This window comes from Sarcophilus harrisii, chromosome 1, assembly GCF_902635505.1.
Source record: "Sarcophilus harrisii chromosome 1, mSarHar1.11, whole genome shotgun sequence".
In the NCBI taxonomy this organism is placed as follows: Eukaryota; Metazoa; Chordata; class Mammalia; order Dasyuromorphia; family Dasyuridae; genus Sarcophilus; species Sarcophilus harrisii.
Window position 1 is genome coordinate 313,344,038 of NC_045426.1, and position 21,406 is coordinate 313,365,443.

General features: G+C 35.2%; 1 protein-coding gene across 1 annotated transcript in view; it reads left to right on the forward strand.

The window, feature by feature from the left end:
• Positions 1-17,672, forward strand: part of COG7 (component of oligomeric golgi complex 7) — a 60,334-nt gene extending 42,662 nt beyond the window's left edge. The window contains exons 11-17 of the mRNA XM_031945330.1: positions 897-962; positions 4,291-4,477; positions 5,589-5,729; positions 8,244-8,327; positions 12,726-12,840; positions 14,991-15,134; positions 17,163-17,672. Coding sequence (XP_031801190.1) covers positions 897-962; positions 4,291-4,477; positions 5,589-5,729; positions 8,244-8,327; positions 12,726-12,840; positions 14,991-15,134; positions 17,163-17,329 — 904 coding nt within the window. The 3' untranslated portion in view covers positions 17,330-17,672. The remainder of the gene's footprint in view (positions 1-896; positions 963-4,290; positions 4,478-5,588; positions 5,730-8,243; positions 8,328-12,725; positions 12,841-14,990; positions 15,135-17,162) is intronic.
• The last annotated feature ends 3,734 nt before the right edge of the window (positions 17,673-21,406 follow it).

Here is a 21,406-nt window from a genome sequence, read left to right on the forward strand (position 1 = left end):
CAAAATCTGAGTTTTGTGTAATGCCTCAACAAATATTAAATAAGACATTCTGATTGCACAGAATACTTTTTCCCAAGTATTTTTCTTACCATTATTATTTTTAAAAATGTTTTGTTGATGCTTTTTTTCTTTTTAAAAAAATTTACTGGCAGCTAGGTGGCACAATGGATAGAGCACCAGCCCTGAAGTCAGGAGGACCTGAGTTCAAATTTGGTCTCAGACACTTAACGCTTCCTAGCTGTGTGACCCTGGGCAAGTCACTTAACCCCAACTGCCTCAGCAAAAGAAAAGAAAACTTACTGTCATTTTCTCACCAATATTCCCCTTTCCCCCGTGATCCATTGTGCCAATGAAACCTCTCTGCTCAAAAGTTAGAGGCATGCTTTCAACATTAGAACTTCAAAGTCATGTTTGAACACTGCATTGACCAGAGTTTTGAAGTCTTTCAGTGTTTCCTTTATGTTATTGTGTTAGTGATTTAAATTATTTTCCTGGTTCTGATTTGTTCAAACAAGTCTTTCTTGGTTCCCCAGTATCTTATCTATAATTTCTTTCATCATAATGACATTTTCTTACGTTCATATGCCATAATTTTTTCAGTCTTTCTCCACTTGATGGGTACTTAATTTTGTTAATTTATTGTTACTGGAACTCCCAGAGCAGAGCAAACTCATTCATGGAAGAAAGGTTTGGGAGGATTTTATAAATATACCTTTTATATTAATCACCAAAGGAGGAAATTCTTTCTATCATGTCATTAAATAGTTAACTTTTCTTCTGGACATAATATTACAAAATTTTCTGAATAGTCAGAATTTATTGTTAACAAGATAGTGTTTGTCATGTGTCATAATTTTGCATACTTCAATTTTTTAAGTGCTTTTTGTTTTACTTAGGATAATAGCCACCTGCGGAGAACTTTTGCGGCATTGTGGAGACTTTGAACAGCAGTTAGCAAACAGGTAGGGAAGATTTGTATTTTGATTTTCTCTGTTTAGAAGAAAACTTGATTTTTTAAAATATGTGTTATATTCATTGCAAGTTTATCAAATCCAAAATCTACACAACTGTTGATTTGTACCCAGATAAAAATTGTATTATTGTTTTTATTATCATTGTCATTACTGTCTTTATTAAATATCAAGCACTGTAAGAGGCCATGGTACTGGCTAATGCTAAAATAAGGATTAATAGCATAGTTTTGTTTAATCTTTATTATTAGGAAATAATGTAGATATTCCCCAATTATATCCCCAAAATTTCATTTTAAAATAAAATGACCACTGCATTTTATTTTATGGACCACTAAACATATTTTTCCATAGAAATAATGTTATAAATGGTGATTAAATTGCCATGTCAGGTCTCAAAAACATTGACTTCATAATATAGCTGAAGTATTGTATCTAAGTGTTAAATAAGGAACAGGAGAGAGGAAAAGATAGTTTCCTAGACAAAAGTTTGATAGTTTTTTTTTTTTTTTTAATATTATCCTATTTCTTTTCTAATGTCTTCTCTCAGGAACTCAATGACTTCATGCTCTCTAAGCCCCCACTTTTGTATGTCAGCCAGGTCTGCCTTTCTCACAGTGTTTTATGCTCTAAAATTATTCCCTTCCTCTTTCCCAAAAGAAAAATTCCCTCAGTTTGGGTGATAGATGTTAGAAGGAAAGCAATATGATTGAACTCCCATTGATGTATTGATGACTGCTAACTTGTCTTCTGCAGTTATTGGCATTTTAAAAGAAGATATTTTGCTTATGTAAAAAAAATTGGTAATTGGTGGAATTTGAGACAATATAAAAGTGAAATGGGGAAAAAAAATAGAGCAGTGTGAAGTGTAAGAGGGGAAGATGTTTTTGGATGGGGGAACTATAATAGTTTGATCTTATTTCAGAATTTGTCCCTGTGGTCAACTCATTTAATCAATTTATGTTTTTCATATCTTTTCTCTTTCTATTTATGAAATGATATTTTTTTTCTGAAAGCTTAAGTTTTTTCCATAACTAATTTCATGATAGTGACTTTGTTATTGGTGAAATCAGGACAGGTCAGGGATGACCCATAAATATGGTTTCTTTGTAAGTAAGGATTATCTTCAGGAATTTATTCAGTGAATAAATAGATATATGTGTATGTGGAATAGAATAAACAAGTAAAAAATATTTATCATAAACCCATAGTCAGTGAATGAGATAGAAATTAGATTTGGATTTCTCAGGTAAGATTTCCTGGAAGAGTTAGATATTTAACTTTAAATCCTGGATTGAGACTAGGGACATAGTATTTAAAACAGAGAAGAGTCTGAGTAAAAAATTTAACTTTTCAGAGTCTGAAGGAAGAAGAGACTTGAAAGCATGAGTTTTCCTGTGGAGTATGAGCTATAATGAGTTATTCATTGACAAGGTGATAAGTTTTGGTGATAGAAAAGGAAAGAAACAGGCAGATAAAAAATATTGTATGCTTAGGCTGTAATTCTATAAACACTGAAAATTGAAAGGAAAGACCATGTGTTCTCTGTGTTAAGAAGACAAAATGAGTGACACTGGCCTATAAAACTTATCTTATCTCCCAAACTATCTAAAATATGGGAACACAGACTTCTAACAAAGACCACTCCTTTAAATAGCAGAGGCAGCTGCTTGAAATACTATGGAATTAATTTTCAGCAACAGACTTGGGATTTGTCATCATTCTCTTGTAAGATTGCCACATTGCAGAAACTGATAATTTAATGATTTTGTAGGAAGTAAAAGTAGGATTGTGCATAGCTGTTAGCTGAAGGATTTCCCATATAATATATGACCCAGAGATGTAAGTGAGGTACATGTTTTGTTTTGTTTTGTTTCCCCTGCATTTAAATGTTGGAAAGCTATCCATAGAATAAAATGTTGGGGGACTTATGCTAGAATCCTTTTGGAATAATTTAATAGTAAAATCAGAATTTGAGATCCCGTATACTGTCCCATGTACTATGGGGAAATCACTTAATTTTTTTAAAGATCAATTACCTTATCAGTAAAATGGGTATGATGATACTTAACATTATTTTACAGGATTGTTTCAAGTACAGCTCTTTGTAAATTACAAAGTGCTTTGTAAAGGTGAACTATTAATAATTCACAAAATTTAATGGTATTGATGATTTGCTGACAGCTTTCTTTAAAATTAATTGAAAAATATGTGAAATAGAAGTATACATTTCAACTTATTACCACAGTACTATTAATATAATATGAAATCAGATAATTTAAGATCACAATACTATTCATAGTATTAATAAAATAAATTAGATTTTCTGATACTTCTCCAGGTAAAGAGAAAAATAAGAAGAAAATACACTTAGCTTTCTTTATATTTAACATGATTTTTTTAAAACTTGCCATATTTTATGTTTTAAAAATTTCTGACTATACTGCTCTTCAGTTTGGATAGTAAGGTGATATATTGAAATCAGTTCTGTTGAAGTGACTAAGGCTTGTATTATATAATAGCTATGCAAAGCAGGAATGGCTTACTTGGAGAGCAAGGGAGGACACTGATTTCTCATATGTCTGATCACCAGTATCTGACCAGCCTACTACACTTTACACATCTAGGGTTTTTTTTTTTCTTTTTCATATATGAGGCCTAAAATTTTATTTTCATTTAACTAAAGGAGAAGTCTTTGAGACATAAATTTAAAGGGACAAAGACCCTCAAGCCCCTGTTGTTTGTTACTGTAATGGTTCTTGAAGACTGTCCTGACAACTGCCTGGTCACACTTGAACTTATTCCCACTTACTAGTTCATGTGTACTTTTAGGGAGGTAATAATGTGGTGGGGAAAGCACTATATTAGGAATAAGAACATCTGAGGTCTTTAGTTTCAGCAAACATTTGTTAAATGTCGATTGTGACAAGGCATTGCACTAGGCACTGGTTATATAGAGATGGAAACAAGATAGTCCCTATCCTGAAGGAACTTAGGTATTATTTGGGGGGAAAGCCCATTTTTACTTTTGTAGTGCTTTCTTCACAATCATCCATTTTGCATGGTTGAATTTAGTTCTTATATGGCTTATGAATGTGAGAAAACACCTCACCCCTCTGTGCTTCCATTTCCTTAGTTTTAATGTGGAAACTGTAATAACTACTCCCTACTTGCTTCATGTTGATCTACTGGAGTTTAATATATTGCAATTGGAAAAAAGTACAAGATCCCTTCCAGCTAGTGTGCTCTCTTGCTCTGTCTGTCTGTCTCTCTGTGTACAAATGTGATGTCATAATAATAATACCCATTCTTATTATAGGATTTTGTCCACAGCTGGGAAATATCTTGCAGACTCTTACAGCCCTCGTAGTTTGACAGGCTTTCAGGACAGCAGCCTGACAGATAAGAAGAGCTCTGTTAAGAATCCATGGCAGGAATATAATTATCTTCAGAAGGAGAATCCAGTAGAATATGCCAGTTTAATGGAAGTACTTTATACTCTCAAGGTATGAGACCAGACGACAATGTTCTTGGGAACAAAAGCTTTTCCCTTGGCACTTTAACTACGAAAGTTTTTAGGGTACAATGCTCCTTCCCCAACATAGTTGTTTTTGCTCATGTGTAAGATTTATGCTGTTGCTTGCCCTATGGCCATTGTTCTTTTCCATTTATACATTGAATCTCACTTAAGTCTGTCTACCTGTGTTAACTCTGAAGAAATGTTCTTGGCATTTGGGGATAAAAACTATTTCAACAAAAGGGGTGACGCAAATAGCAAATTGTGATTTATATTGTGAATGGTACCATTGATAATGTATGGCCTACCAGTTTTATATCCAGAAATGTTTTCAATAAATTTGGTATAAAAACTTTGTACCCATCTTGTATAGAATCTTATCAAGTGGACCTCCTTACGCTTTTTTGGCCATGCATATCCTTATGCTTTTTAGTCAATGATTTCCCTAGTTACTCCATACTCTACAGCAGGATCATATCTTAATGCTGGTGTGTCATCTTTATGTGGCTTACTTGTACTCTACAACCTGGCCCCCTTAGCTGGCTGTTTTTGTGTCACACACATTTCTTAAAGTAATTCTGTAAATCCATTCATCCGTGTTTTTGTGATTAGGTTAAAGTAACTTTGTTTATCTTTATTGCTAATCTGATTTATGTCTGTTTGTCTTAATTGACTCATTTATAATAACAAAACTAAGGTTACAATTTCTGTTGTGGTATTTTCTCAGGCTGTTTAGAATTCCTTGAAACTTATATAAGTGGTACATATGCTGCCTTTTAGTTAAATTTTATTGACTTGACCTTGGAAAGCATGATCATGTTTATGTTTTTAGTGTTTATTGATGTTAAGCTAGTGATTTTTCCCCCCTACCTTTTACCCCATTTCCTGGATGGTCAGAAATTATATAAAGATATTCCTTAAATCCTGGGTTGTTTTTTTTTTTTTCTGTCATTTAAATTTTAAAAAAAGTTTTGTCATTTAATATCTTTTGTGGTTGTCTTTGTATGGAACTTTGTATTTAGAGATATTGGTCCTATACTTAATAAAAATCTTGTGGTATTTGGGTCTGCTTATTAATATGCCCTTTTATTCTTACATAGGAAAAAGGCTCAAGTAATCACAACCTGCTATCTGCCTCTCGTACAGCCCTAACTCGCCTTAATCAGCAGGCACACCAATTGGCTTTTGATTCTGTTTTTCTGCGCATCAAACAACAGCTTCTACTAATTTCTAAGATGGAGGTGAGTTTTTTGAAGTTTCTTCCAGGGACCCGTTATGATTTATTTCAGAGCCCTGTTTTCCATCAGGAAGCCAGCCATCTTTGCTTCTTGTTTAAATGTAGGGCTAACAGTCGCCTTTTATTTCTAGAACTTTTAAGGAAAGTTCATTTTTGATGTCCTTAAAATCTATCTCAAAGGTTTTACTTTTCTTCTATTAAGTTATTATTTAACATGGATTCTTGAGTTAATACCATTAATTTGAATTAGATTTGTATTATTCAGACCAGCAATAAAAGAATAAATAGAAGAAACATTGTGAAGGAAAAATTGACAGGACTTGGTGGTGCCATCAACAGAATATATCCAGAAAAAATATTATGTATCTCAATAAACATGAAAAAATAAAAAATACAAATTCATAATTTCATTTTTTTACACCTTCTAGTTTAGATTCTTATTACTTCAGTCATGCCTCCAGCCTCCCTGCCTCCAGTTTTTCTTCTTTATACTACACATTTAGCACTGTCACCTGATTCAGCTTCTTATAATCCTTCCTTCATGTCATACCTTTGTTCACAATCTCCTTTAAGATAAAGGCCAAACTCCTGATAATTAAGACCCTTCGTTGTCTGAACATGAGATATCTTTTCAAATTTATTTCCCACTATTCCACTACTGTATAAACTTTTTGTTCTGGCTAAACTGGTCTATGCAGCAATCTCCAACTAAGACTATCATTTATGTTAATTACTTTTTCCATGCTATTCTCCTCAAGTGGAATTCTTCTCCACTTTTTATCTGTCATAATTCTACATTCAGCTTAAATATCATATCTTTCATGAAGTCTCTTTTGATTGACCTAGCCATAAAGAATCTTTTTCCTTTTATTGTGCTTGTTGTCTGGTACAGAGGAAAGAACATTGACTCTGAATTCAGACAACATAAGTTTGATTCCCCCCTCTGAAATTTATTTACTTATGTGACGTTGGCCAAGACATTTAGACTCCTTGAATTTCAGTTTCTCATCTGTAAAATTAAGGGCTTGGACTAAATGCATTGGAGTCCTTTCTAGATTTGTGATCCTATGGCACTTCTTTTATACTGCTTTGTAATATAATTTTTTTTTGTCACATCTCCCCTATTGAATTCCTTAAGGAAGGAAGGAAGAAAAAAAGGAGGGAAGGAAGAACCATGCTTTTGAAAAATCTTTTTTACCTTAGCACATAGACAGTGCTTTGCATACAGGAGACACTAAGTAAATATTGAATTGGAAGAATAAATGTAGATACTTGAAAAGTTAATTACTTGAAACAGTAAATTTTAAATTGACAGGAAGGAAAACATTAAGAATAAAGACATATTTGAAATCAAACAAGGGAATTTCAAAGCAAGAATTGTTAACTGGGACAAGGTAACTAAAAAACTTGGGCAGGAGTAGAGAAATCAAGAAGCTTTCTATAGGGAGTCTTTTCTAAAAGGGGGGTTGGGAATCAAGAGATGTAAGTCAGCACTTGAAAATGAGTAACACTAATAACTGATATTTATGTAGCCCCAAGAATCATAGGATTGTGGAGTTAGAGTTGGAAGGGACCTTAGAAGCCCAGGCTTGTTATTTTACAGCAGAGGAACTAAGACCTAGTGAGGTTAAATGACTTGCCCAGGATCATATAGGTAATAGTGCCAGTTTGGAATGAAAATTAAGATTTTTGACTTCAAATCCAGTGCTCCTAGTAATGAACTGAACCAGCTACGCCCAGAGAAAGAACTCTGGGAGATGACTAAAAACCATTACATTGAATTCCCAATCCCTATATTTATGCCCACCTGCATTTTTGATTTCCTTCACAAGCTAATTGTACAATATTTCAAAGTCTGATTCTTTTTGTACAGCAAAATAACATTTTGGTCATGTATACTTATTGTGTATCTAATTTATATTTTAATTTCTAATTATAATTTAATAAATTATAATATAATTTATAATTTAACATCTACTGGTCATCCTGCCATCTGGGGGAGGGGGTGGGGGGGTAAGAGGTGAAAAATTGGAACAAGAGGTTTGGCAATTGTTAATGCTGTAAAGTTACCCATGCATATAACCTGTAAATAAAAGGCTATTAAATAAAAAAAACAAAACAAAAAAACAAACAAAAAAAACAAATCCAGTACTCCTGCCATTGCACTGTACAACTTACAACAGTAAGCTTTATGAAGCATTTTTCACACTCATCTTATTTGAACCTCATAAGAACTTTGTATGGTAGACAGGACAGGGATTATCATTTCCATTTTCCACACGAGGAAACTAATGCTCTTTGAGCTTTAATGACTTGTTGACAGTCACATGTTGTTATGTGTCAGGAGTGGATATATACTGAATTCTGGCTCCAAGTATAGTATCCTTTCCCCTACACCATACTAAACCAGGGCCACATTCTATAGTCTAGGTTCATTTAAGAACAGGTCATTGATGGGTCAGGGGTTTAATGAAGACAGAATTATTTAATAATATTGATTTTTTCCCCCCTTTTTCAGAGTTGGAACACAGCTGGAATTGGAGAGACATTGACAGATGATCTTCCCACATTTAGTCTTACCCCTCTTGAATATATTAGCAATGTAAGATACAAAACATATTGATTGCTTTTGGACAACCATAACAAAATCTTTGTGTGTTTTGGTTGTTAGACATTGAGATTAAGTAGTAGTTTATCCCAGTTCTTTATTTTGTATTTTAACCTTTATAGTGTCTGCACTTGTCACATTCTTTAAGGAAAAATCTATTTTAGAGCCTTTTGAAACATATATGGTAGCTAAAAGATGAATATGGAGTTTCTTGAAAAGGAAAAAGGATGAGATACGTTAAATAAGTGATATGTGGAAAGCTCCAGGATTAGAAGTTAGTGATGCTCTTTTGATTTTCTGTTTCCCTTTACAGAATTGGGGAAAGTGTTGGCAACATCAAACAAATGAACAATCTTTATTATTTTTGGTCTTCTTTCCATCAGGCAATATAAAAACTTATTCTAGTCAATTAAAAATAAATGTCAACTTTAAATATTCTTCTACCTCTGCTGGAAAGAGTGTAAACTAGTAATGTTTTTCACAGGCTAGTTAACTGTACTACAGTCACAATATTGTTGGCATTTATCTATAGAGCAATAATGTTGTCTGGTATGTAGAAAATGAGGTAAATAAACAAGAAAGCAACACTTGGATTCTAGCCTGGACATGACTTACTTTTTGTTATTTACATCTGATTGGGTTTTTTTTTTTTTTTTTCCTGTAAAATTAGTATAACATCAATAACTTTCTAGAGGTAGTGGGAGGTTTAATGAGATTCTGTTTATATAATTAGTAATCTTTGGAAGAAAGGTACTGGAAATACAAAATCATTTAATTTTCACTGAAAGTCAGCATTGTGTCGGTAAAAATAAGTAGTTCATATTTCTATAGTCCTGCAAGGGTTATCAAAGAGCTTTAATATTTATAGGATATTTAATACCCATTATACCTTTGGATTCTCTTTATGTGAAGTGAGAGGGAGGCAAATGTTACTATTCTGTTTTAACATATGAGGAAACTGAGGTTCAGAGGAGTAGAATGATTTGCCCAGAGTCAGCAACAGAATACATATTAGGAGGTAAATCTCATAATTTCATGTCTAAGGCTTTTCTGTGTTTTAGTGAGCCTCTCAGAGCCACAGTTTTGGTTTTTATACATAAGGCAGTTGAGGCCCATTTGTTGCTATTTAGTTGTGTCTGATTCTTCTTGATCCTTTGGACTATAGTGTCCATGGGTTGGTTTTTTTTTTTAATTGGAGATTTTGGGGTGGTTTGCTATTTCCTTCTCCAATGCATAAAGGTAAGCAGAGATTAAGTCATTTGTCCACATAGCTAGGAGTGTCTGAGGCCTAATTTGACTCAGGCCTTCCTGACCTCAGGCCCAATGACTGGGTCACTGAGCCATTTTAGCTTCCTATCCAAGGTCCATAGAAGTATAATAATAATTGTCTCCACGCAGAGGGAAAATCTGATGACCCAAGTTCTAGTTTAGAGTTTTGCCACAAACCAGTTGAGTGATCCTGGGTGAATCGTTTAACTTCTCCGGGACTTAGTTTCTTCATTTGTAAAGTGAAAGGAGTTGGATTATTTAGTCTGTCAAAAAGCATTGTGTGCTAGAAACAGTGCTCAGTACTAGAGATACCTAGAAAGGCAAAAACAGTTTTTGTATTCAAGGAGGTTCCAGTCTGATCAGGGAGACAATATGCCAACAACTATATGCCACTAAAATATAGACAAGATAAACTGAGAATAATCTCAAAGAATGAAAGCACTAGTTCTACGAAGGTTGAAAAAGGTCATAGAAGGTAATATAGTATTTACCCCTTACGTACATAGTACTTAGTACTATGGTACATAGTAGGTCCTTAATAAATGCTTTTTAACTGACAGACCTAGCTGACACTTTAAGGAAGCTAGGAAAGTCAGGAAGGAAAGAAAGAAAGAAAGAGTTTCAAGCAGGGAAACAGCCAGTGAAATGTGTAGTCAGGAACTGTAATATAGTGTGTGAGAAGCAACAAGGAGACCACTCAGGATCTCACAGGATCACCCAGTAGGGGAAGAAGGTGATAGAAGACTGGAAAGGGAAAAAGGGGTCAGTTTATGAAGAACTTTAAAGTCAAAGAATTTTATTTTTGATCCTAAATAATGAGGTATTAGGATTTAATGAGAAAGGGGGTGAGAGCTGAGGGAAGGATAGACTAAATTGGAGAAATTTGTGACAGAGAGATCAACCAGCAAGCTATTTATTGCAATTGTCCAGGTGTGTATTAATGTGCACTTGGGTGATTGCAATATGACAGAAGAGAAGAGGGCTTAATGTGAGAGATGAAAACAAATATTTGTTTTACTACTAAGATTAAAACAAGAGGACTTAACAATTGGATATAGAGAATGAAAGTGAGAAGCTGAAGGTGACAGGTGGGTTGTGAACCTGGGTGACTGAGGGGGAGAGGATGTGATATCCTTGACAGCAGTGGGGAAATCAGGAAGAGAGGAAGATCTGGGAGGGAGGAAGGTAATCACTTCAGTTATGGACATGTTGAGTTTAAGATGTCTATGAGACATCCAGTTAGAGATGCAGGGTTGGAGATCAGGAGAAAGGTTAGTGGATCAGTTAGGTTTGAGAATCTTTAGCATAGAGATGGTAGTTGAATAGTTTAGAGAGGATAGTTAAATTTGAAGCTAGTTAAATTAGAAATTGATGAGATCACCAAGTAAAATAGAAAAGGAGAGGAAAAGCAAGACTGAGCATTATGGAAAAACAGTTGTTATGTTAGTGAATGTGATGGATAAAGATCCAGAAGAAGCCTGAGAAGGAAAGAGCAGAATCAGGAAAACTAGGAGCAAAGAGAGTATCAAGGAAAAGAGGGGATAGATAAATGGCGTCAGAGGTTACTGAAAGGTCAAAGTTTGAGGGCTAAATGATTTTAAAGTTTCCTTTAATATCTGACCTTCAGTGTTTAAATAGTAGGTTTAGGATTAGAAATTGGGATTCCTGACTTCCAGTCCTGTCTGTCTAACCTTATGTAAAATATCTTATGATGGGAAGAAGTATAATGCAGTCAAATTTTATCTCAGATCTACTATATATTTTTGTTATTATTTTTTATTCATGTTCTTCCTAGGGAGCATACTGTTTCAGGGTAACTAATAGATTGGAATGAGAATATTGAACCATTAAGGCTAGTCCATTTTTTGAGAGTCAGGATAAATATAAAAACCATGAAACTCAAAAGAGTTATTTTAGAAGGTTCTTTATAGCTGGAATCTGGGCTTGACCATTTACATTTGATATTTTAGACATTGTGGTATTCTTTGAATTTTGATTCATATAAAACAGTAAGACAGGATGACCACCAATAGGATCCTGGATTCTAGCCAATCTGTTAGCCATGTTGATTATGTCTGCACTTTGCTGAGCTAGACTGGACTGTACTTATAAGATAAGCTGAAGTGTGGCAGCCACAACCACAATCAACAATTGTTTTAAACATTGATTTAGATTAGTCCATGAGACTAATCCTCTGTGAGCTGCCAGAATTACAATAATAGAATAAAGTAGCACTCATAGTCTGAGGCAAGACATAGGTCAAGGATAAATCTCAAAGGCAAAGTTGCATATAGCACTGGGATCTGAAATTATTGTTTGAATCTTCTAGTCAGAGAATGGTATTTATATATATAGGCAATAGAGAAATTCTGCCTGTGGATCATCTCCCCATCTCTATAAATATACCTACTCATAAAATTAGCAGGTAAGTCAAAAGTAACTGATCATGATTACACATACACACAAACCTATATTACATATTCAAAATATCATTGGTTTAAGAAAGTCTGTAATAATGGTCAGTGAAACTAAATTCTGGAAAGAAATTGAGGTCAAAGAGCTTTGGTATCAAGATATTTTGCCTCTTTTATTTTCCTTTGAATAAGCATACTAGTATAATTAATATATTAAATAATTGCCTGCATTCTGCCAACACAAATCTGTTATGACAGTCAAAATCTAAGTAGAGGTAAGCTGTCTGTTGGAAATACAGAACTGGAATACAGATGAGATCTCTGGGCTAGAGACAATGTAGATTTGGTATTTTGTCTAAAAGGGATAATAGCCAGAACCTGTTTTGTCCTAAAAGTAAATGAGATTCCCTAGGAAGTAAATATTGAGAGAAAATAGCCAGCTGAAGGAGTCTTAGATATTGTCAACTTCAACTTAGAATGTACATTCTGACTATTAAAATATGAATTTGCCCAAGTTGTGTAAGGACTTTGAATAAGAAGAATGCTGGTTTCCTTTATTCAGCTACCAATTAGAAGTATAAGCTAGCGACCTTTTGTGTGTGTGTGTGTGTGTGTGTGTGTATGTGTAATCGTAGTAGTAGTAGTAGTAAAATGTTTGTACTTATTGTGTCTGAACCTTAATGATAATAGTATTTTATTTTATGTTTAGATTGGACAATATATCATGTCTCTCCCACTAAATCTTGAGCCATTTGTTACCCAGGAAGATTCTGCTTTGGAATTAGCTTTGCATGCTGGAAAGCTTCCGTTTCCTCCTGAGCAAGGTAAGAGAATCACTTAGCTGCTGTTGCACTTTTAAAAAACACTGATTCATATATTTCTAGCCTTGCGAGAATTTCAGAGGATCTTAGGTTTGTAGTGGGAAAGAACCTTCTCATCATCTCATCTAAAACCCTTACTTTGTACATGAGGAAACTGAAGCTTAGACAGATTCAGTGATTTGCCTAGAGTTGTGAGGGTCATGAAGAGTAGAAATTCAGAATATTAAATCCAGCACTTTTTTCAGAGCACCATACTGAACTTCTGTCATTGAATCACTTTGATACCTTTATATATATGAAACATGTTGAATCTTAGATATTATTTGGAATATTTTATGGATAAGGAAACTGAGACCAGAGAAAGAAAAACTCTTATCTCAGATCTACTGGCTTAGCCCAGATTAGAAGCTAGTTCTTTTAATTCCCATTTCATTCTTTTTATACCCTTCTCATCAGTGAATTCATTCACTTGAATAGAATTAACAATTGTGGATCAACAGTTTTCAAAGAGCCACAATGTGGAATTGTGAGTCGGAAGTAAGGAGAAAGTATTCCCTAAGATGTTTTAACTAGCATTGTTGATGTTTGCCACTCTCTAATGGGCATTTATAATAGAACCGGTCAGGGCTGATAGTATTTATTGATAAGCAGAAAGTGATAGATTTAAGGTTCCTGGAAATTTTGCCTCAAATGGAGCGTCAGCTGATAGGCGTAGGTTGGGTCACAGACCCAGAAAACAGAGATAAGCATTACTGACCTCCAGGGTGAAATCAGAACATTCATGTTCTCTTTGGGTAAAGTCAAAAGTCCTTGGGTGTAACTTAATCAAAAGCATTTCCATGAAATAGTTGCTATTAAAATTAGGGAAGATTGAAATAATTACAAGACTTCACTGAAACCAAATCCAAAGTTAAAAAATATAGAACTGTTGTTGTTCAAAAATCTAGTTTTTCAACATCTCTTCTTGAAAACTCTATTTTCTTGGCTTTGGTGATAGTTCTCCTACTTTGCTGGTTATCTTTTACTGGCTCTTCTTCCTTGCCTCTCTTAAGCATGTCCTCCAAGGTTTATCTGTCTTCACTTTCCTTCCATCCATACTTTCAACTTCAACTACCATTCCCATACTGAGAACTCCTGAATTTACATCTCCAACTCTGATCTTCTACCTTTGCTTCATATCTCTGCTTCCAAACAACAGTAGAAAGTGTCCATTTGTATGATGTCACAGCAGATTCAACATGTCCAAAATAGGACTCATCTTCTTAGCATTTTCTCTTCAGAACAGTTCTTCCCCTTTTCTGTCAGTGGTCCCACACTTCATCTAGTCTCTTCTTTGTAATGTCCTAGAGAAGTGAGTTCTTTAAGTGGGGATTGTGAAATGGGTATGGACTAGATTTCACTGGGTCCATAGACTTAGATGGGGTAAAAAATTTATAATCTAGAATCATACTGCTATCTAACCTAATTTTTTATTACTTTCCCTTTATTCCCGGGCCATTTCTGTTTCTCAGGCATGTGATACTCATTTCTTCCATATGTTATGTTGGCCCATATTATTTCCATATACACATTATCTGCTCCCACAATTCCACTACCATTTAGAATATATTCCCTATTCTCTTTTTATTTTTTCTCAATAGTATTTTATTTTTCAAAATATACATAAATAGTAGTTTTCAACATTCATTTTTATAAGACTTTGTGTTCCAAATTTTTCTCCTTTCTTCCCTTACAAGACAATCTGATTTGGGTTAACTATATACAATCCTTTAAAACATATTCCATATTTGTCATGTATAAACATTCCCCATCCTCTATAAAAAACTAATGCTCCTTAAAGACCTAGCTCAACACCGGTGTCTTTTATGACATTTTCATCAATTATTCCAACTCATCTTGTTCTCCTTTTCTCCTAACTCTTGTAGTATTTATCAAGTACTATGCAATTTAACACATTTTTTGATTGTTTCGTGTGTTGGTCTTATTTAGGCCTGGAGCTCCCTGAAGACAGACCACTTTTTAGGTTTCTTTTGTATCCTCTATAGCATGTAGTACAATTCTGTACACACACAGGAGATATTCAATTGGCTAATGGGATTTTTCATGGGGAGGTATCTTATTATTTCTGGTGGAATATTCTTTCTTCATTTCAGGGGACGAGTTGCCTGAGCTGGACAATATGGCTGACTATTGGTTGGGTTCCATTGCCAGGGCCACAATGCAGACATACTGTGATGTGATCCTTCAGATTCCTGAGCTAACCCCACACTCCACAAAGCAGCTGGCTACAGACATTGGTACATTTGGGGCTTATGGGAGTGGGGTCGCTGCAGTTGCTTATCCAGCTGTCCCCTAGAGAAAGCTTCTTCCTTAAATGTCCCCCCAGGAACTATGGTGCAACCTTTTTGGCCCATAGGAGCAAATATATAACAAGTCTGCTTCCTTGCTGTCTTCATTTGGGTCACTCCAGAACTCTCCTTATGCCTCTGGTGGGATAGATCAGTTGCCATATCAGATATGCCACTTGCCTCCTTTCAGCATGCCCAAGTTGTGCTCCTCTTCCTCTTTCCTGAAAGGTGAGAGATCAGCATTCACTAACACAGGATACTAGAGAAGGAACCTTTCAGGTCTGTCTATAAAAATCTGATTTTTCTGTGTTCAAACTGTTATGTATTGCAGAATAGCCTTAGAGTACATGAGGGGCCTCATTTCTGCAATGCTGCCTGGTCTCCAGAGAAAGAGCCCTTTGCAATAAAGAGTTTGCTGAGGAGCAGCCCAAGTGCCTGCTTGTTTCTTGCAGGAAAATAACCCTACCAGCATGGGGCATTAGATGCACTTACAGTATCCAGGTTCTCATCTGAGTGCCTGTATAACTGTTTGATGTTCCAAAAAATCTTTTCCACAGTAATAGAGAGGATTGCTAAGATAATTGTGCTTGTAAAGATAAAGTCTTCAGAACTAATTTCATAAAATCAGATTTTTTGATTTGGAAAGAACTTTAGAGTATGAAGTCTAATACCTGCATTTTACTGATAAGGAAACTAAGGTTTTCCAAAGGAATGTTCATTCCCCAAATCCAACAGCAAATTAATGGTAGAACTGGAAATAGAATCTAGCATTATTTTTTCTGCTATGCCATATTACTTCCCAAATAGAACACATTTTTATTCATGAGCTTCATCTAAATTCATAGACTCATAGACTATTGTACAAAAGGGACCATAATGGTCATCTAGTCCAACTTCCTCATTTTATAGGTGAGGAAACAAAGGCATAAGGAGTTTTAAGTGATTTGCCTAGAATCTCATAGCTAATGAATTGCAGATCTGGAATTACAACTCAAGTGTTTTTATTCATCTTCCAGTGTTCTTATCTATTAAGCAATCAGGATCACAACATAAGCACTTTGTCCCACTTCACTGGGCATATTTTATTTAGGAAAATAAAAAAAAATGAAGCTCATTCATTTGTGTTACTGCTTATTAATTGTTTTAGCCAAAGGTCGTGGTGAAGAACAGAAGATTGATGGATCTTTGTTACTCCTTTTCCCATATATTTTAAAGAGACAATCCAAGAAGTCATTGAATTGCAGTCAGCTGAACAGGTTATCTTAGCAGTTAAACAGATGCTTGATTTGGCATATTATCTAGGCAACATCTTTGGGAATGGGCCCCAGTTTGATAAGATTATAAATTTCCCCGAAAGGAATGAATGAAAGAGGAGAGGAAGGAAAACTAGGAATCGCTTTCCCAGTTTATGTCTCACTTGTTTAAGAGACCATGTTTACCTTCTGTGTATGTTTTTTTCCTCTCATTTTAATATATTAGAAAAGTAAGCATAAAAGAAAAGTGTAGCTAAGTTATGGGACTAGATGCAGTTATTAGTTAAAATGATACTCCTTTACAACAATGGGTTAAGGGATGTAATTCACACTTTAGTTATAAGTGTTATGATGGAATTTTACTAACTGGAGTATTTTTAAAGGTTTATGGTTTGACTTTGGCATATTTGAATTCATATATTAATGTACTCTGTTATAAGAAGTTTTATTATGTTTAGAAAGACCTGGGACAGAACTGTAGATTTTGTTCCTTAAATAGGTATTTGGCAGGTAGGGTACCCTGAACTTTTCTTCCTGTGTTTAGTGGCCTCATTTAGGTTGCTCTTTCTTATTTAGGAAGAGGATGCACTGGTCATCTTTACTTTTAGTGTAGAGTCATGCTTGTTTGCTTTTAAAGTAATAACTTTGCTTGCTTACAAAGAAAAAAAAAAAAATATATATATATATATTTATTTATTTTTTTTTTTTCCTTTTAACTTCACAGACTATCTGATAAATGTGATGGATGCCTTGGGCCTTCAGCCATCCCGGGCCCTTCAGAACATGGTGACTCTCTTGAAGACCAAACCAGAGGATTATAGACAGGCAGCTAAAGGTCTTCCCCGTCGATTAGCCAGCAAAGTGGCTTCCATGAGGAATGTGAATTACTGATCTCACTGTGCAGACTTTGGAAGGAGGGTGAAAGCTAATATTCTGGGCCAGCAATAGTATTCCTGTATGGATTGAGAATATTTTACTAACTTAGCCAGGAATCAAAGGATCTCCTTGAACAAGAAGAGGGCCAAAATTAATTTGTATAATCTCCAAAGGATTGTGGATAGAGGGAATATTATTTATTAATATAAATATTTTAATTATTTTTGAATGACATGATTTTTCAAATGGAATTTACAAATAAAATGAAGAAACTTCCAAAAAAACCACCAACAGCTAATCTTTGTGTTACCATGAGCACCAAAATATTGAATTGTCATAGTAACAGACCTTTAGAGAATATAGAGACTGGCTGTAGCTTATTTGGGTCTTTGCTTTTCTTGGAGTGAGCAATAGTGATACAACTAGTGCTTGCCTAGGTATTGTGCTTTATTTTACATGAATGGCAGCTTGTGACTCCTGATGCTGCTTAAGGCTGGGAAACTACAACCAGGTTTTGTGTATCTGAGAACTTCCATGGATACATGACAATAAAAATAGCAAGCAATAGCTATTAGACTTTTTGATTTGGAAGAGAATAGATGATTCTTATAAAAATTATGTGCATTTCTCCTTCCTGTAAGAAAAAAAAGATTATTTGGAACTATCTGAATGGTATGTTGTAACATTTGAGAGGGGATCTGTATTGGGATAGGCAGACAGGAGTGCTGACTTTTTGGGATGTTTACAAATTTTTTTTAATTCAAAAGATAAAGTAAGTTTTGTTAATATAAATATTATGATTAAGAGAATGACACTGAGACATTTGCTCTTCTTGGGCTGTCCTTTCCATCATTTTAGATCTATTCTAATCCATATCACTTCTTTCACTTGGTTCTCATGATCAATCACACAAATATGAATGTGGCATTACTAACTAGAATATGTCATCTTTGGAGCTCTCAAGACGTATTCACACCATTGTAACCAATTTGTTTGGTACCAACAGAGCCCCAACTGGGAACCTGAACCAAAAAAGAATATTTCAATTTTCTTATTTAGATGAGCATACACTGTCTCTGGTAGTATCTAAGTCTGTGTTTGAGGATGGCCACTGGAGAAAACTGCCTTGAATAAAAGAGGATAGATTCATATAAGTATCAAAGAAATCTAGAGGGCAACCATATGTTTATTTAAGCTGGAAAGCTTTGTGGTTTTACTGACCTTGTTCTCTTTCTCCATCCCCTATGGTAGTTTTTCTGTTTACATGACGTAATTCATCATTTTCTGAGCCATCCACATTTTCAGAAAAAAATGCCCAGATAATGTCATTTTAGTCTCTTGCTTTTCCTTTCCACATAACTTGGGAAACTGGGTCCTCTCTATCACAACATCTATTATTTCTCTGGTGTCCCAACTGGAATTCTTTGAAAAGGAATGGCTCAAGGGAAGGATTGGGAGAGGAGGGAGAGAGATAACTTGAAATGGAACTACAAATCAGTCTACTTAATTTTTTCCGATTGTCCTGACTTGCAGCACTTTTCAACTGGTGACTCCTCTCTCTCTAGAAATAATCTCATCCTTGTTCTATGGGGACCCAGATTCTCCCATTTCTTCTGGCCTGTGTGTATGAAAATCTGCTTTTTTTTTTTCTTAGTTACTTTTTTACTTAGTTATTTAGTTACTGGAGATAACTAACTTAGTTAGATTAGTTATTGGTTATCACTTAAAAAAAAAACTTAACTAGTATCAAAAACAACAATAGATAGTTCAGATTCTAACCCCAATAACCCCTACAGTCCCAAATTTATTATCATAGGCTTATCTCCATGTGGATAGCTGCCATGATTCCCTAAAGGAGAACCTGCTTATGATTATCCCTCATCAGTACTTAACCCGATTCCTTTTCTTTTTTGGCTTCCAAATAGATATCTCATGTTTTACTATCCCCCAAGTTCTGATAGAGCTTATTATTTTTTTCTTTTTCTATTTGTAAGATTTGAAAGATAGATAGCTTTATACCCGTTCCAGGTCAGATGTTACCTCTATCCACTTTTTGTTCTCAAATTGATTAGTTTTTTTTTTCCCCAAGGAAATGCTCATCTGAAGTCTGCCTTGTAGTTTTTACAATCTTAAAAAATACTTTGCACAAACAGAAATAATAATAGTTTCTTCTAGTCCTAATTTAATGAATTTAATGAATCCTTGACAACCGTTCTTTTAGGAAATGGAATAATACAGTTGCTTTTCTTACTTGCTGCTCCAGGTTCTAGGGGTGTGACTCTAGGGATGGGTTGTTACTAAGTTATGGAATACAAATAAAAGAACCCACATTCCTAGTAGCCACTAGTCCAACCCAAACGTTGTGGGTGGGAGAAATTATTGGAAGCAGCCAGTTGAGAATGGGAGGAGATGTAAGAAAGGCTTTTTTAGCCCAAGGACCCTGAAATAGGAATTATAGAATGAAAAAGTGGTTTGTTCAATGAGAAGTGATACAAGTGTATAAGAACTCTTTTCTGGGGTGGGAGGGAAAAGAGGTTTACTTCATGTTGTGATAACCCCATTATTTACTGGTTGCTCAGAGTCATTGTGAAGTGTGGGGGTGGAATTAGGATCAAATGATTTTTCATGGGATGAAATACTTTTCCTAAAGTCATCTAATGAGACATTAGCAAAAAAGAGATTAAACCTAAGACATCGTACTTCCCAGTCTAGCACTTTTACAAAACCTCAGATGAAACCACTGAAATGAGATGAGAAGATTCAGAGGGAAAGATGAAGTAGAAATTAATAAAAGGGAAATCAGGTGATAGTAATGTAAGAAAGGGTGAGAAACTTAAAGTGGGTTTTCATTAGATTAATATTGATTAATAGTAATGGATTAATAATTTGAGAGAAGTATATATTCTTCCTGCTAGGTTTTGGAGACTCTCACCTGGAACCAGCTCTCCCTGTGCCATCACCCCACCCTAGGAATCTGTGACTCTTGGGCCACCACACCCACCCATGTTCAATGGAGAGCCATATAAAAATCCCAGCACTACCTGGATGTACTTCCTTACTTTTAGACTCCTCTATCATCTGCTTCTTTCTTTAAGCTCATGAGTTTCTGTTTTAATCTTTCCTGATGATGGCAGCTCTTGCTTGCTGCTACCTTCACACAGGGTTGGAGGCCTTCCTTGTGGCCTGCCTCTGTTTTACCATATTATCTTGAGAAATGAGGAAAAGGAAGGGCTAGTTTTCCAGGGCCTGCTTCAGGCCGAATTTTGTCCTCTGAAGGGGATGAGTTGAGAGAGACCCTTTTAACTCTTAGCACATGGTTGAGTTTGTTCGTGGAACTTGGATAAATGTTGAATAAAAAGAGTGCAGGAATGAACTTCCATCAATCTCAGTGACACAAACATTAGGCCTCTTTTGGGGACCTCTTGAAAAAGGCATTCTTTGCCACTACACCAGTTTCATTGCTTTTTTGGAGTGCAATGAAAAATAAAATCCCCCTTATCCTTTTTTTCATCTTTGTTGGGATTGTGCAAATGAGTTAGGAGAAATTCTTAGGTTTCCTTTGAAGAACAGCTATGGGGACATAAGGATTTTTATTTTGGGGGGGGCCAATGTTGGTCCCCTTGTCTAGGTGATCACAATTACATGCTGACATTGCTTTGAGACTGAGGGTGCCTAGAGATGATTCTATCTTGAGAGAGGACCCAAAGTTTTTTTTTTTCTTCAGGCCTATCTGTGGTACTGAACTCTTTGCAGATTCCTCCCCCTTAACTTCAGAAGATGAGTGTAAACCACTGTGGTTACTAGACAGAGGAGCAGCTAACTGCAACCTAAAACAACTTTTGCCTCCTGGTTTTGCTGTAGGACTTTGGTGCCTGGAAGTTGGCAGTAAATTTTGATCCCTAGAGCCATGAGATAGAATAAATTGGGAACTTATTCTGCAGACTTTCAAGGGGATTAGTGAGCCCAGTTCTAGATCCTCTCATTTGAATGGTCCTGCTCATTGCTTGTGCCCGTCTTTGAGAGGGATCTTTGTGGTTCAAGGTCTGGAAGAAAATCAGGCTCTCATTAGTGGGTGCACAAAAACTACCTTTG